Consider the following 17,367-nt stretch of genomic DNA (forward strand, 5'->3'; position numbering starts at 1 on the left):
GGATAAATCTATAATGAGGACAAGCTATATAGAATAACAAGTGTGAGAGTATCTTAACATGTTTCAAGGATTGCTTGATTTGTCAAAATAACCTGCGCTAATTATAACCCTTTTTACTTGTAGTAGCTATGCCTATTAAATCTTTAATGGCTTAGTCCCAGCTCTAGGACTGATGCCTTTTATCACGAATGAGATTAGTCACATACCTGGCCATAGAACATCAGGCCACAGGTTTGAGCAACGTTAAAGGGATTGCGCTCATACTTTTCCCAGGAAGAAGTGAAAAAAACATCAAGTTAAATGTCTTTACTTTCAAAATGTGCAATTTAGGTAGTGTTACTATTTGCTCCTCCAGCCCCGTAATTTTCTTTCTTAATTAAAATGTCTTTAGTGTAAAGTCAGGATGGTATGATTAATCTTCACTAACACATTAGAAGCAGGAACCATTATCACCAGTGCACTCTAAATCGACATCTCTGGAAAGATGTCATGTCAAAAGGGTTTATCTTTTTAATGAGGTCAATATAATTGTTTGGACAGCCACACTGTGTAATACATGGATCATAAATGATACATGTTCCAAATTCCATTTAAGAGATCATTACCACTTTTTACCATATATTGAAGCCATCGCATGTTAAGCCCTTTAAGCATCTTAATCATTAAAGGTCACTAATTCTCATAAATTATGTTTTATCTTATTAAAGCTTTTAAATACTGAAAAAGCTAAGCTGATTTTGTACTAGAAAAAGCTATGACTTCCCAGGAATATTAAGTTCACTTACAAAGACTCCTGCTGCCGTAGTTGCCAAACATTGCTGATTTGCATGGATTAGTATTCGTACTGAGAGATTTGTTTCTTGACGTTTTAGTCGATGTTAGTCTTTTTCGTTACAATGCTTTTAACCAAAGCACAGTATAACTTCTCTTGTTCTGTATTATGGGTGCAAAATTGTTTTGTATGTATGGAGAATCATAATTGTCTACTCTTTCGGAATGTTCAGGAGACTTACGCATTTTGGAGAATTCTCCTGGACTCCAGGAAGAGTAGGTCACCACCCCAGACCCATCCTATACTTCTTGCAAAGTGGGTGGGATAGGCTGTGATGACATGATTAGCTGCGAATCGCATCACGGCCCTGTGAATCATGTACTGCACAGCACGGAGCTTGCTGTGATGATGCAAATTGCATTGTCAATATATATATATCCCACTGGGTTTACCTTCCAGGTGGTGTAAAAATGGGCGTGGTACGGCATATCAATGCTGAGAAGAGCGACAAGACTCACCCTGACGTGACTATTCCGAAGGAGCTGGTTCCCGACCCTGCCCGATGACGACTCCTCTTCACCCCGACAGCAGCCACTGACGATGAAGCAAGAAGGCGGCTGCAGCTGATGACCTCATTGAGCACGCTGACGGGATTATCGCTGTGTTAAGGGGGTGAGGTAGGTATGTGTGGTATCCCAAAGCCCTGTTGAACAGCACAGAGGAGTGCATAAACGCTTTTGAAATGAAGGGCTACAAGGGGTTAATTGTGCTCCTGAAAACTTGTTCCCAGGAGTGATTGACAGGAGGAGGATGAAGGCCCTGATTGGCTGGGGGAGTAACAGGAAGAGGTTGTGCAGGAAGGAGGGGAGAGGGAGAGCAGCATGGTAGAAAGAACAAGGGGGAGGATGTGCAGCAGAGCAGAGAGAAGATAAGCTGCTGCCAGAATTTTTGACATTGCCAGCAAAGCGGACGGAGAACAGCTGGGGACACGCAGCGGGGCGCCAAAGACAGTCTCCACTAACTGCAGAACTGTCTCCAGGTAAAACCCTAGCCTGCAGTGTATTGCACACACCCCAGTGTCAGAGGGAAGAGTGATGAGAGAATCTATCCAAAACTGACATTGCATTCTTGTACAAGGAAGGATTGTGAGAGCTTTTCCCCCAGATCATACCTATACACAGGCTGCAGGGAACAATTAAGATGGTCGTTTCAGCTATATCCTGTGTGTGTGTGTGTGTGTGTGTGTGTGTGTGCTGATATCTGGACAGGCTAGGGTTTTACCTGGAGACGGTTCTGCAGTTAGTGGAGACTGTGTTTGGCGCCCCGCTGCGTGTCCCCAGCTGTTCTCCGTCCGCTTTGCTGGCAATATCACAGTTCTGGCAGCAGCTTATCTTCTCTCTGCTCGGCTGCACATCCTCCCCCTTGTTCTTTCTATCATGCTGCTCTCTCTTTCCCCTCCTTCCTGCACAACCTCTTCCTGTTACTCCCCCAGCCAATCAGGGCCTTCATCCTCCTCCTGTCAATCACTCATGGGCACAAGATTTCAGGAGCACAATTAACCCCTTGTAGCCCTGCATTTTAAAAGCGTTTATGCACTCCTCTGTGCTGGTCAACAGGGCTTTGGGGTACCACATATGCACCCATGTACAATGTATTTTAGAAAGGATTATACATTGTACATTGGTGCATACTTACCTTACCCCCTTAACAACAGCGATAATCCCGTCGGCATGCTCAATGACATCATCAGCTGCAGCCGCTTTCTTGCTTCATCGTCATTGGCTGCTGTCGGGGTGAAGAGGAGTCGTCATTGGGCAGGATCGGGAACCAGCTCCTTCGGAATAGTCACGTCGGGGTGAGTCTTGTCGGGGTAGTCAGCATCGATATGCTGACTACCACCGTGTAAAAATCTGGTCGTTGTGTGGGCTAGCAAGGCTCTGCTGACAAAAACTACATCGAGAACACCTGCAAAACGCCACTGTACCTCTTGAATTTACTTTGAATTCCATATCCAACTTGTTCTGCCCATCATATTGATGACAGCTACGTAATCAATTACATTTTGGCATGCAAATTGGTGCATGACACCCTACAAAGACGCTGAACCATGAAAAATTAGGCCTATGACAAAACAGAAGAGAAAGGAAGACTTAGTTACTGGAGATTCATATGTTCTGTGTTTGTAATTTGTCTCCAGTTTCTGGAAAGAAAAGAAATTTGCTAATAAAAAAATATATATATAATTGTTTGAACAATATTGGCCCTTGCCACAATAAAAAAGCAAATATGTTGGTCCATGCCACAGTGAAGTAAAACACTTCTGCAAACTTTGTTGTTAATACAGCAATTGCAAACCTGTGACATTTGAAATACATGGTAGTATTCCTTCCTCAATTAATGAAAGATTTCTGGAGAAAGCTTAAGTATTTTGACAATTGTGAAATGGCTAAACTGTACAGAGTACCGGCTAGAAAAAAACGTTTCAAGAATGTCTTTACGTTAATCATTTATTATGTATCTACTGGAGGTGTCATTTGTTTTATTTTCTCCATAACCATGAAATGACCAGAACGTAAAGTTTTTAAATTTTCAATATGTTCTCTTCTCTTCTTTCAGATACTTGGTGCTTGAACACGTGTCTGGCGGAGAACTTTTTGACTATCTGGTTAAAAAGGGGCGATTAACTCCAAAGGAGGCTAGAAAATTCTTCCGACAAATCATATCCGCTCTTGATTTCTGTCACAGTTACTCTATATGGTGAGTAGAACCTTTGTTTTTATGTCAGCAGTGACGTGACAAATGTTTGCTAAAGATAGTGTGAATTTAAAAGGTTACTGCCATTCAGCCTCTGAAGCCAGAAAAAGAGCTGGCGGATATGGAAACAGAAAAGGAAATGTTCTTGTTGTGTTGATAGGAGTTCAGATAGATTTTTTTTTACTTATCAAATTTGAGGTGCTAAAAGGATACTAAATGTAATGACAAGGCATGATTGGCCAGTTCAAGTCCTACACTTTATATATGTTATAACTGAGCACGATTTCTGTTTCAGCTATGTGGCCTAAGGGTACCTTAGATGTTTAACTATCGTCTATTTACATACAACAATCAAAACACTCTTTTGATTAATTGTCTAGATTTGAGGGGCTAAAACTAAAAAGAATTTAAAGACACACCACTCCCATTCTATAATGTACTATTCTCCTTCCATACTGTACCCCTCCTCTTCTATACTACACCCCTCCTCTTCCATACTGTACCCCTCCTTTTCCATACTGTTCCCCTCTCCTTCCATACTGTACCCCTCTCCTTCCATACTGTACCCTTCCTCTTCTATACTACACCCCTCCTCTTCCATACTGTACCCCTCTCCTTCCTTACTACACCCCTCTCCTTCCATACTACACCACTCTCCTTACATACTGCACCATTACTCTTACATACTGCACCATTCCCCTTCCATACTGCACCCCTCCCCTTCTGTACCCCTCCCCTTCCTTACTACACCCCTCTCCTTCCATACTGCACCTCTCCCCTTCCATACTGCACCACTCCCCTTCTATACTTCACCCCTCCCTTTCCATACTGCACCCCTCCCCTTCCATACTACACCCCTCCCCTTCCATACTGCTTCACTCCCCTTCCATAGTGCACCACTCCCTTTCCATACTACACCACTCCCCTTCCATACTGCACCCCTCCCCTTCCATACTGCACCACTCCCCTTACATACTGCAGTGGGAGCGAGTGTAGAGGGGACACAGCAGAAGGGATCACTGAGGACCACTTATAACTGCCCACTGTGTGTAAACAAATTCATTGGTTCTATCCAAAAATATAACAATAAACAGATAATATTTGAACTTATTCTACTTACTTTACACAAAAAGAGATACATTTTGAGATTAGTATCCCTTCAATAAAGCTATAAACTAATTCGCCATCACCAGATTTAATATTCAGATGATATAGGCGACTACAAGAAATGTTTTTATATTATAGCTGTGCCCCACACATTATTTTTAGCTTCACATATTTAGAGATCTCTGCACTCAACTTTCTTTTATTTATTTTTTTACAATAACCATTTTGTGAATTGTTCCATGGATTTCCAATCTTTGCCTCTCGGTTTTTGTTGAGAACCTCAGCCACTATGTTATAAAAGAGTTGTGAAAAATATTACCTAACAGCGCCTACAATCTTAATCCAGTCCTGATATTTACACCTATTACATAATCTACACTACCTGGCCAAAAGTGTATGGACACCCAAACACCCAAACTAAGGAGCCCAGCCACCAAACCTTATAGTTGGCAGTCCACATTCGGGTAGAAAGCTTTCTCCTGAAATTCGCCAAAATCAGATTCATCCAGCAGACTGCCAGGTGGTGAAGTGTAATTTGTCACGGCAGAGAACACGTTTCCACTGCTCCAGAGTCCAATGGTATAGTTGACTGTGGCAGCTCTAGTAGGCCAGAATTTGATGAACTGACTTTTTGAGCTCTTCTTGAACTCATTCTACTTCTTATGTTTTACTATGGAGTCTGCATGGCTGTATGCTTGATTTTATGCACTGTTAGCAATGGATGTGGCTGAAATGGCCAAACACTCTAATTACAAGGGTGTCCACATACTTTTAGCCATGTAGTGAATCTACAGCCCTCACTTTCCATCTTCTACAGGTTTGTGAGCAATTCATATAGATCCACCTCAGTATTCAAATTTAAATATTATAGTAAGAATGCCTCTGTAATCTGTTGCCTTTATAATTAAGGCTGGCATCATGTCAGTGGGAGTATGAACAAGTTGGGAGAGGTGGGTTAAAGAAGAAGAATTGGGACATTGAATAGATTAATTACCTAATTTATGATTATGTTTTTTTATACATCTATCTGCCCTGCTTTTAAGTATGTTTTTACTATTTGTGTCACTTTTCTTGCCACGATTGTTGCCACTTTTAAAAAGCAGCTTAATCCTGTATGGTACAGTGGCAAAGAAATTACTTTCAAAGTTACTAAGAGATAAACATACTTCCAAACATTTCAATTATCCTGGGTGAACCTAAATCAGGTAAAGATTTGCTTGTGTTCTGAGTACACACATACAATCATGGCCTCATTCCTTAAAATTAAAATTAAACCCAGCTTAGTATCCATAGGCACACACCTAAAAGCACCAACAATGATACACATTTTGGGATCAGTGCTGGAGTGCTTAACCTTATATTTATCAATCATAAACACAAAAAGAGCATTAGGGCAGGACAAAGGGATGCAGGGGTGCAATAGAGGATATCCCGACTGGAAGAGGGCTTTTTGGGATCTTAAAATCATACAGTCCGAACTGTCCCGATTCAAGGATTATGGTAGTGCAGGGGTTCCACGGAAGCGAGCGGAGCTTCACCAGAACGTGATCATGTTTTTTGGAAAGTGGGCATGATTGCTCATATCACGGTTTTGTGAATCGGGGGCAGGGATTGTGCAGATTGGTGCTGGGCAAATTTATTCTTATTTGTCAGGGTAAATATTGGGAGGTTTAGTAAATAATGTCGATTTTAACGCCTGCTTGTTAAAATCCACAATTTATACTCATTCTTTGTCTTCATTTTCCACTTAATCAGCCACAGAGACTTGAAGCCAGAAAATTTATTGTTAGATGAAAAAAACAACATCCGGATAGCAGATTTCGGAATGGCGTCACTGCAGGTCGGCGACAGTTTACTTGAGACCAGCTGTGGGTGAGTACAGATTTTACAAGATCATAAAAATAACGAAAATATATATATTTTTAAAGAATATTTATTATATTTTTTTATATTTTTTATAGTGTATTTATTGTTCAACATCATACTTGCATTCTTTTGGGATTTTCCTTTCTGGTCCAAGAGGCAAGTGCGACATCAGTGTCCCGTCCCGCCATTTTTGCAGGATCGGGCGGGATCTCAGAGGGTGGCCTCCTACTCCAGGATTCCGGGAGAACTCTCTGAAGTTTGGGAGTCTCTCTGACATTCCGAGAGAGTAGACAAGTTTTATTAAATATAACTGTACATTGTGTCCTGCTATATATGCACTCATGCCTTTCACCTAAGGCTTTACATATATATGCTTCGAAATTGTCAAGGGAGAATGTCATATATGTCACGTCCATTATTATGTTGCATTGAATCTGACGTGCTTAACCAATTCTATACACCATGTATGTTTACATGACTGAAAAATCCTGACTTACATTAGCAACATGAATCTACTTAACAAATTCTTCACTTTATCCTGCTGTTAACACCCCTATTCTTTCTCTGTCTTCCCTTTTCCCTCCTTTTTTCCATGTCTTACTCCCTTGTGACCAGGTCTCCTCACTATGCATGTCCTGAGGTGATCAAGGTAAGTGTAATGGGCTTCCACCTTTCCTGTGATATTTCATTTCCCTCTCATTCCCTTAGTAATATTAGAGCGGTTCCATAGAAATATATTGGTCAGTAAGAATATGAAATCCTACTGACGCTACTAAACTGCATGTAACATCCATCCCTCCAGTGGTTTGTTTAGAGTTCGGTTGTTAACCTCTTGTTTCCATTATCTGAGCCCCCTTGTCCGCAGTACAAGTGTCAATAAAGTTGGAGGACTTCAGTACATTTTGGAACAATTATTAGTTATTAGAAATATTTTCAAGGTTTGCCATGTTCCGTATCCCTGCTGTCGTCTTTTGAAAAGTAGCTTTTGGCTACAGACTAAACAAATTGTCTTTCTATATTAATATCCATAAATTGTATATCTCAGCAGTTCATGGGTTGAACCAATATGCAGACAATTAATTCAGTAGGAACTAGCGAAGTCACCCCACATCACTGCAGATTTGGTTATTTTTAATCATTGCGCCATGTTTGGCCTTATCCGAATAATCTCTAATCCAGTTGGAATTGGTCATGAATCAAGTTGGCCAATGATCTTCGATGATCTTGTGTGATGTCATCAGCCAACCTGATAGCAGGAGCTTAAAGTTGCCAGATGCACAGTGCAATCAGGTCACATGTCTTCTTGCCTAGACATCCGGATTTGGTGTCATATCAAGATTGTACCATGTGTGGTCAACTTTGAGCTTGCTGAAACATGCAAGTAGATTTCTAATGGGCACTGGCATGACATCTTTCCTTTTAATTAAATAACTTTGAAAGTTTGCACAAAAAATAGCAGTGCTTATGCAGCTGATCGCTGTCTTGATTGAATGGCTGAATGATTTGCAGACGTTTTATATACTACGCCATGCTGATAGCAGAGAATGATATATAGAGTAGAAGAGATTTCATGGATGCTATGGTGTCATGCAATGTGACATCATATGGTATGATGGTAACATTTATATGACATGCAATGACACACTGTTGAAGGCATGCTGTGTAGGTAATCAGAGGCTGAAAATACTAAGCTGTTGTGACGAACTGTCACTGTCAAAGTACAGTTTTTCCTTACTCATTCGTAGCTACAGTGGATCTAACACTATGGGTTCTGTTTAACAAGTGGTAAAGATACAAAATGCCACTGAAAATGCTGGCAAAAGGCTCTATGATCACCTTTTTTTAACTTATCAAAGGGTTAAAGCTGCAAAAAGCTTTGCCATTTAGGTCTGGCCTTACAGGTAATTTTCAATGGAATTCAGCTGAAGCCTCTCTGATTTTGCTGGATCCGTCCCAGGAGAAAGTGCTATGCTCACAGCACTTAGGCTGCCTGTGAACAGAAAATAATATTTTCTCAATTGAGGAGGGGATTCAATGCCACGGCTCAAAGACGAGCTCCTGCATAGTAAATTGCAGCGATACATATTGAGGCTTTCTGCGTTTGATAAATAGACCACTGAGTTCTATGTATGCCAAAAGAGGCTGCAAATGTGCATTGTGCTTTTATAAGGGATACCCATAGCCATGTTGATTTATATAGATATTGCAGGATAAAATACCTACATAATTGGAAGGGATCATGTATTTTTATAAAAAATAAAAAAAAAGATGGTAAGGCTATTTGCTAATAAGTCACATTATGTATATGAATTTTTAGCACAGTGGCGAAAAGCATTGAATAGATGTTTTAGATGTTAAACTGTTTATTGAGGCTGTAGTTATTTACACAGTATTTGAGGTTATGTACTTCACAACCCTTTGTTAAGGCACTATCGGACATGATAATAACCCCCTAGAACCTTCTTCACAAGTTATTCGCCTATCACGGCCCTCTTTCCAAAATAAGCCCTGCCCCCATGCCACCCAATCTCCACCCATAAATGGACAATTTTGGGTAAAACTCCACCCACTTTTTGTAAAATCCCACCCCTTTTGCTTCCTGTGAATTAGGATGTTCCGCCAACATCGCGACAGTTGAGAGGTATGCCAAAGGAACAGAGTATGTTCCAAAAGTTCTCGGTTGCCCCAGGTCTTAACTCGTGGTGGTCTTATTAAACACAATATTGGTGACAGGGTGGACAGGACACTGGAGGCAGCAGATAGTAGCGGGATACAGTCAAAGATATAAGTCTAAAATCAGTGCAGGCTGAGATCTGTAGCGAAGTCAATCAACAAATTAAGGTCTTCAGATAACGTTAGCAATCGGGGGTGGAGCTTGATAAATAACTCCACATCGTAGTCCCCTTTCAATGGGAACTACAGTATTCTGTGATAGTTTCACTAATGCCGGAGATATATTCGATATCTTCTGCATTAGGCTGTTGTTAAATAGCCCCATCACTTAGATTTGCTTAAACCATACAGAAACTGTTGTTTGAGGCTTGATGAATACGTTGGTATAACTTATTCCACCTGGTGAAGAAACACTTCAAAGACTTATGTGGTTCTTCTCTGATTTGTTTGCTAGACCAGTGTTTCCCAAGCCCAGTCCTCAGGGACCCCTAACAGTGCATGTTTTTCATATCTCTTTCCTGGAGCAAAGGTGTAATCATTACTGACTGACACATTTTGAAAGGTCCACAGGTGGTATAATTATTTCACGTGTGACCTGGAAAACCTGCACTGTTAGGGGTCCCCGAGGACTGGGTTTGTGAAACACTGATCTAGACCATTGATTTCTAACCAGTGTCCTTTGCAACCATTTATGTTGATGTGTCATGTGAATTTATCATCATCATCATCATCATCATTTATTTATATAGCACCACTAATTCCGCAGCGCTGTACAGAGAACTCATCCACATCAGTCCCTGCCCCATTGGAGCTCACAGTCTAAATTCCCCAACATAGACACACACTCACACACAGACAGACAGAGAGGGAGACAGACAGGGAGAGAATAGGGTCAATTTATTATTCCATAATACTGTTAAAATTATGGGGAAAAAAACAGTTGATGGTTTACATTTAGGATTATATGTAAACTATAGTTTAATTATAAATTACACAAATTAGCTGTAATGCGCATACATTTTTAAACACACATGTATTCCTGATTCTGGTTTTATTTACTACCATATTTTAACACTGGTATTTTGCGAATATATAAATGATGTCTTTGTCAGCAGGTCTGTCACCGTACACTACCTATAAGGTTGAAACCCCCTGTGCTAGAGTCTATTTATAGGATCTAATTTATTTGTACATCAACGCCCACATCATGGCCATGCAGTACCTGCAGTATAGGCCAGATCTAGTGTTCTATATTTCCAACAGCTCTCAAGCATTTCTGATGACATCAATCTCCAATATTCCTTAAAGCAGGCAAATATAGATTAAATATTTTCTCATCTCAGAAATAACACATTGCATTTGTATGTCGTTGAAAGATTTTCTTGAGTAGTAGCTTTTGCATTTTTCTTACATACAAAACAAAATAGACATTCACTCGCTCACGACTGATTATGTCATTGTCTTTCTTCAGTGCATTGTTCAGCTCTAGTGGTTAAGGGAATAGAGGTTTTAATTTTGAGAGATCACATTACCCTCTTTTTAGCTTTGGTGGCATAATGCTGACATACAAGAATAATACAGACACACAAAATTCCTGAGTATGTGAATTCCAGACATTGTGACTTTGATCTGTGTGTTTTTGCTGTTCCATACTGATTACTTTACGTAGCTTTAATTTTATATATCTTTTTCATTTAATACTTTATTGGGAAATGTCTACAAACATAAGCTTTGGACACCAGCATTGCAATTGATTGTATGATGAGACTAGTAGAGACATTTGGTTTGGTCGAGGGAATGCTGAATCATGAAGATATTGTATTTTAAAAAAAACATGTTTCAACAGACCATCCAATGATTAATGTTTTAAATTAAAATTTTAACTCTGGTTCATTACTAACAATTCACTATGATTCACAATGTCAGTAGTTCTCAATTCAAGTCTTTGAGAAATATTAACAGGCCAGTTTTTAGTTATTACACCTATTCAGTAGCAGTAGCTCTATAACAATAACTACATGAAGTTTATCTCACTTTTAATCCTGCAAGAATGTTCAACCACGTGCATTGGAGAGGGAGATCAGGGGGGCACGCAGGGGAGGGTTTCTGGTTCTCCAGAAACCCCTCCCCTCAGCGAACGAACGAGCACTAAACATTGCCCCTACACAGCAGCACTGAACTGTACAGCAGCTGCGGCGCTGTCACAGAAGAAGCGTCCGCGGTGGTGCTATATTGTGCTACAATACAGCACTGCCGCGGACGTTTCTTTGACAGCGCCGCAGCTGCTGTACAGTACAGCATCGCCAAAATGGAGCTGCTGGGCATGCGCAGCCGCATGCGCAGCAGCTCTCGCTATATAATTTTTTTGGGGGGAGGAGGAAACCCCCCCTTAAAATTCCTGCATTTGCACCTGGAGATTACCATTTTATTGAATAGTGTTGGAGTATTAATGCAATATATTATATTATTATTTAAAATACAATTTGGTTTATAAGTCTCTATACTAAAATATCCAGCACTTACTATTGCAGTGTTCAGATTTGGCATTGTAGTCCAAGTTAGTCCTAACAATGAGCCAGACTGAAGAAGTACTGACAAAGTAGCATTTCAGAGACAAGGCAATAAAATGATTTATTTATTTTCTTTTCCTTTCTTTATAGGGCGAAAAGTATGATGGGCGCAGAGCTGACGTGTGGAGCTGCGGAGTGATCCTGTTTGCACTTCTCGTGGTATGACCTTCCTCTGTAATAAATATATGTGGTTGATAAGTTTGGAACACTTGCTGGGTTAAAAAATGTTTATACCTAATTAAGCCATTTGGACTCTAATGCCTGTATAGGTAACATTTCCATTGACTGGATTACAGATATAGGAATTGGATGGTGATGTTAGGCAGTTTTTCGCCTGCAGATACATTTTTATTTTATTGTCTTGTTCACACCCTCTTGCATCTTTTATTTATGCTTCCTTCTGTGTTATTTTTGCTATATATTTATATTTTCAGGCACATTATTTTCAGGATCATTGCCCTGGGATATAACACAAAACTGTTCTGGATACTGTTTTAGGACAGAGCAGAGCTGTGTCATATCTCAGAACGAAACACTAGGAATCCTGAGCCATTGTTGTCAGCCCTGATAAATTATTATGACGGTCCATTAAAGTTGTTTTCCACCTAAAAGAATCAATGTTACAGTATCACTTCCCATATAATAGTATTTTGATGTGGTCCCTCTGTAACGGGGTGGATGGTTGGCGCCCCAGAAGTAATGTAAGCTAGGATTCCACATGCCCAGTGTAATGTTAGAGAGGCAAAGTTCACCCCAGTAGTGTTGCAATGAAACAAGGGACACAGGGCTAAAGTTGCATATATTTGTGGGTTTATTCTCTATACTTGTGGCGTAAGGTTTTTCCACCATGGCAGATTAGTAACAGTAGTGTAGGAATGTAATACTATGAGACCTTCAATATACAAAGTTATTCAACATAAATAACAATTTAAAAATCAGCAATATGCAAGCATAAATCACTACAGCATATAGGTCACTGAATAAATATATCTCAAAGTTAGGCAATGTGCTTCAGTGAAATGGGTTTTACTTGATAAATACTTTGAGAGACAACCGGTTGCTTACAGGTTAATTAGACAATTACACTAAATGCTACAGCAGCAGAATATCTAGACAGATCAGCCACAATACTTTTAGTGCAATTATACACATTATACTTATTACACAAAAATCAGTAGCTATGCAACAAGGATTAATCCAGCTTGTTCAGGTTAGATGCTTTAGAAGAAATTACTGTAGACTAGGGTCACTTTACGATAGACCGAACCCAAAGGGTTAAATTGTAATCTACAGTTTTAAGCAAAGTAATAGCTAACACATGAAGCTTATTTACATGTACAAAATCGTTAATAAACTTCAGGCATACGTGACTCCTGATCTCAGTGTAAACAACAGCAATTCTGCACAATAAAGGATTTCCAGTGTAACAAACTCTTACCTATTAGTAATGGAAGTCTAATGGAATAAGCAGATCTCTCCCAGCAACTGTACAGTTAAACAATTTGCAGTTCAGCAATCATTTTTCGCAGTTTCACAATAGAATCAAACTTCTGATACAATATAGACAGACTCTTGTGAGAAATGATTTCTCTCTATATCACTTGCACACTGTGTCAGCTTGCATATAACCTTAAATACAAAAGATTTGTCTGGAATAAACTCTTTCTTCAGACAGCAGCATAACCTCTCAATAGCAATATTACAGTCTCGGTCAGAGGTTTTAATAGTACAGTGTGATATCTGACTTAAATAACTTGAACATAGCAAAGCAAAATAAACTTATCTGTCTCCATATGAGTCCTGCTGACATCTCATTGTTAGTGGCAAGCTAGGTCTTTTCGTGTACTCTAAAGATGCTTCCTTCTGGGTTGAATTTTACATCTGGCTTTTAAATATTATTGCTGCAAACATCCCTCAGGAAATAGTTCAACAACAGCACTCAATAGATCTTTGTGGGAAGATCCTTCATTGTCCCAGCTAGCAGTCACACATCACAACACACTAGCCAGTCCATTTTTTGCTCTTCCCCTTTACCCCTTAAGAATCTCCTGAAGCCTTTTAGTACATTCTGGCACCAAAATGCCCATTTGCAACTTGTTGCAGTGTCTGTCTCTGCTTTCTCCTAATGCAGTCTGGGGGCTCTAGTGAGCAGCCTGGTGCTGCAGTTTGCAGTTTGTCCACCTCAAAATGTCACAGTTTGTACTGAACTTCCAAGAGGCACTCTGGGGAACTGTAGGTTTCTGAATGAGTGCATGTAGTGATATACCTGTGATTTGCAGGGTATTGCACCTCCTTTAGGCTTTTTCCAAATTGCTGTGTTTAGCAGCATTCCAACACTTACATATCATAGCCGTGACCTCTGGTTGTCACCTTTGGCTCTGATTTTCCCTCTCCAGGCTCACCTTGAAAGCCTTAGACTTATTGTTGTCCATGACTAGAATGATAAACAAATTCTACACAGTGTTATTATTTATTGGACTACTATGATATATTTGATTAATTTATGGTTGTAATTGAGTTAACTACATCAACTAAGAGACTTACATAGAATGTATGCATCTTAGCTGAAGGTTTACAACATCTGTTGAATACCATCCATTCTTTGTGGGCTGTACGTAATCAACAGCTGTGGGCCAGGTTCATAAACTGGCTTACGTTAAACTAGGTGTCTTGGTTTTCATAGGATAGTCCTGGTTTTTGCAGACTGACTTCTTTTACATTACAGTACATATAAAACTAATATTAAGACTGTTGATGCATCTAGGTTAACAGAAGTAGCGGTAATAGATTGCTACACATGCTTCCCACACACAATGGTGGCCATTATTTTTTGGGCTGAACCAATACGCATGGGCATGCAGCCTATCAATTCACTAGAAACTTTCTACATCACTGAGGCTACATCCTTATAAATATAGTTTCAGTCAACAGCATGGCTACCTTTATTGGACCTCATTTACAAAGCAAGCTGAATGCTCACTTCAAAATGCCTTTGTTTGCACCAATGTGCTTAGATGGCCTGCCCAGCAAATATTCAAGGCATGCCTATTCTCCAATCAGAAACCTATAAGTTGACCTAAGGGTGCGAAAAGGGTGGGTCGAGCAAAAGTGTAAATTGCACCTCACTACTGACTTAGAAATACAACTTTAGAAATAAAACTTTTTAGCTCATAAAATACTGTTCGGATTGTTTTCCTTACATATGTTACTTTTTTGTGAAGCTTTTTATTACATTGATTAGAGTGCTTCTAAAAGTATAGGGCAAGACCACAACCCCGTCAGCTCTGAGTCGGTGCACAGTTTGAGTTCTTTTACCACGTGAAAATGTCTGTTCACCCCTAAACACAACTATTAGAGCCCCTAAGAATACATCTTTACCCCGCCCATCATTTCCCCTTGGCCTGTGCAAATGGCCGCTCCTTTACAAACACTGAAACATTGCTCCATAAACCCAATATTGCTCCATAAATGCGCCTTGGACATTTTGTGCTTCATAAATTAACTCTGCTAAGACAATTGGAGGTGGTCGCATTATGTACATAATAAAAGAAGCAAGCAAATTGTCTTTATGTGCATTTGTTCAATCGGACACATCACAAGACGCATCCAGCTCTAAAACAGTAACATTTGCGCTAGATGTACGTCAGGCGTGTATACCTTACATTCAGTGGTCAAAGTTGCCTGGCATATGCCATACCGCCACTTCTACTGCTTTCATTGTAAAATTATCAAATTACATTCGTTTTTCATACCGCTACTTCTACATTTTCACTTCGCCCGCTGCTTACACCCCAAATTAGCGTAGTGATTGTGTAGAGTTGTGGCTTGACAATGTTAGCACTAAATGCTAAAGTCACAATACTAGGCTGTAATGACATGTCATATACACAAGAGAGAATAGTGTTTTCACTGTTATTAATTTTTTATATAAATTGTATTGCAGAACTAACAGCAATACAATATACAAATTAATTTAAACACACGCATCTGTTAATTTTCTTTAAAAATCAAACGGGAATCGTTTTTTCCTGCAGTAGTCCAAATGAAAATGTCAGTAAAGTAATGTTAATAGGCAGCCACAACTTCATATTGTGAAGCCACAATTCTAAGGATTTAAGTACTGTCGACTGGAGAGGTCAATAAGCAATCAGCCAATTGGAATCGGCTAGATATCACTGCTTATAGTCATCATCATCAGCCAATCACAAGAGATATGCGTTCTCCAGAGGTGTATCTGTGGCTATGTACCGTCTAATTGTGTGACAGATATATGAACATGCCCGCACGCGGCCTATGCCTCCCCATCCCCTTCCTACCTCTACAGGCATATGGAGCCACAAGTCAATCATAAGCAAAAGTATATATACACACACATTTTTAATGCACGCGCACGGTATGGAGATGGGTAACCTAAGCAAAAAAAAACCCAGACCTATGTCCAGAAATGTGATCCCCACTGTGTTTATGTGATGGGTGCACTTTAAGGTATATTTCTGGGTCCTGTTTCAACGTACACATACTAGTAACAGGTAGTTATTTTAATTATAAGCACCTTATTCAAAATTATATATTGAAGATTGTGTCCAACATCAATTCTTGTCTTGCAGGGAGCGTTGCCCTTTGATGACGACAACTTGCGCCAGCTGCTAGAGAAGGTGAAACGCGGGGTATTTCACATGCCACATTTTATTCCCCCGGACTGTCAGAACCTGCTCAGAGGCATGATCGAGGTGGAACCGGAGAAACGCCTCAGTGTTAGTAATTCATTCTTCCCTGGCATTATAGTTTTGAGGATATCCTTTTGCATGTGTTTGGGCATTTTTAAAATAGATTTACATATTACTTTATTCATAGCAACTTATTTGATATACCGTATTTCCCCATGTATAAGACGCACCTTTTTCCCCCAAATTTTGGGTCTAAAAAAAGGGTGCGTCTTATACACTGCCAGCGCTACTTACCTGAATGAAGAAGATGATCCCTGGTGTGAGGGGATGAGAGAGGAGTCCCCGCTGAACAGATCTGCGCTTGCAGGACCTTCAGGACCTTCAGGCGCCTCCCACAGTCTCTGATGTCTCGGAGCTGTCAGTCACGTGACCGGCAGCTTCGCTGACCACCGATAATTGAGCCCAGATGACCCCTTTTGTGAGGGTATGAGAGAGGAGTCCCCGCTGAACAGATCTGCCAGTTTCAGGTAAAAAGACCATCAGGTCATTCAGGCGCCTCCCAGTCTCCGCTGACTGCCGATAATTTAGCCCAGCATGTAGTATGGTATGTACAGCGCTGTGCATCAGCACTGCCTTCCTGTAACTGAATGTGGGACTTTATTGTAAATTCTGCTCCTCTAGACCTGATGTGAGATCTCTCACTAAAATCACAACCAGACAAGCCTTCTGGTTCAGTAACTTATTGCAATACACCTTTATTTAAATTTTGGGCCCCAAAATTGAGGTGCGTCTTATACATGGGTGCGTCCTATACATGGGGAAATACGGTACTTAAACTGTAACATGCAACATTATATTATGTGCTACATGCAGTAAGTTATTTTATTTATTTATATTATTATTGTCACTTTATACCATGTTCATGTTAGAAGCTTCTATTAATCCGGTGATTCATGAA

General features: G+C 40.0%; 1 protein-coding gene across 5 annotated transcripts in view; it reads left to right on the plus strand.

Moving 5' to 3' along the window:
* LOC142107342 (serine/threonine-protein kinase BRSK2-like) overlaps positions 1 to 17,367 on the plus strand; it is a 210,361-nt gene that overhangs the window by 124,404 nt on the left and 68,590 nt on the right. For all 5 annotated transcript variants that reach the window (XM_075190721.1, XM_075190722.1, XM_075190724.1 and 2 more), the window contains 5 exons: positions 3,389 to 3,529; positions 6,389 to 6,505; positions 7,115 to 7,148; positions 11,833 to 11,901; positions 16,350 to 16,496. In XM_075190721.1, coding sequence (XP_075046822.1) covers positions 3,389 to 3,529; positions 6,389 to 6,505; positions 7,115 to 7,148; positions 11,833 to 11,901; positions 16,350 to 16,496 — 508 coding nt within the window. The remainder of the gene's footprint in view (positions 1 to 3,388; positions 3,530 to 6,388; positions 6,506 to 7,114; positions 7,149 to 11,832; positions 11,902 to 16,349; positions 16,497 to 17,367) is intronic.

This window comes from Mixophyes fleayi, chromosome 11 (genome assembly GCF_038048845.1).
Source record: "Mixophyes fleayi isolate aMixFle1 chromosome 11, aMixFle1.hap1, whole genome shotgun sequence".
Classification (NCBI taxonomy): Eukaryota; Metazoa; Chordata; class Amphibia; order Anura; family Limnodynastidae; genus Mixophyes; species Mixophyes fleayi.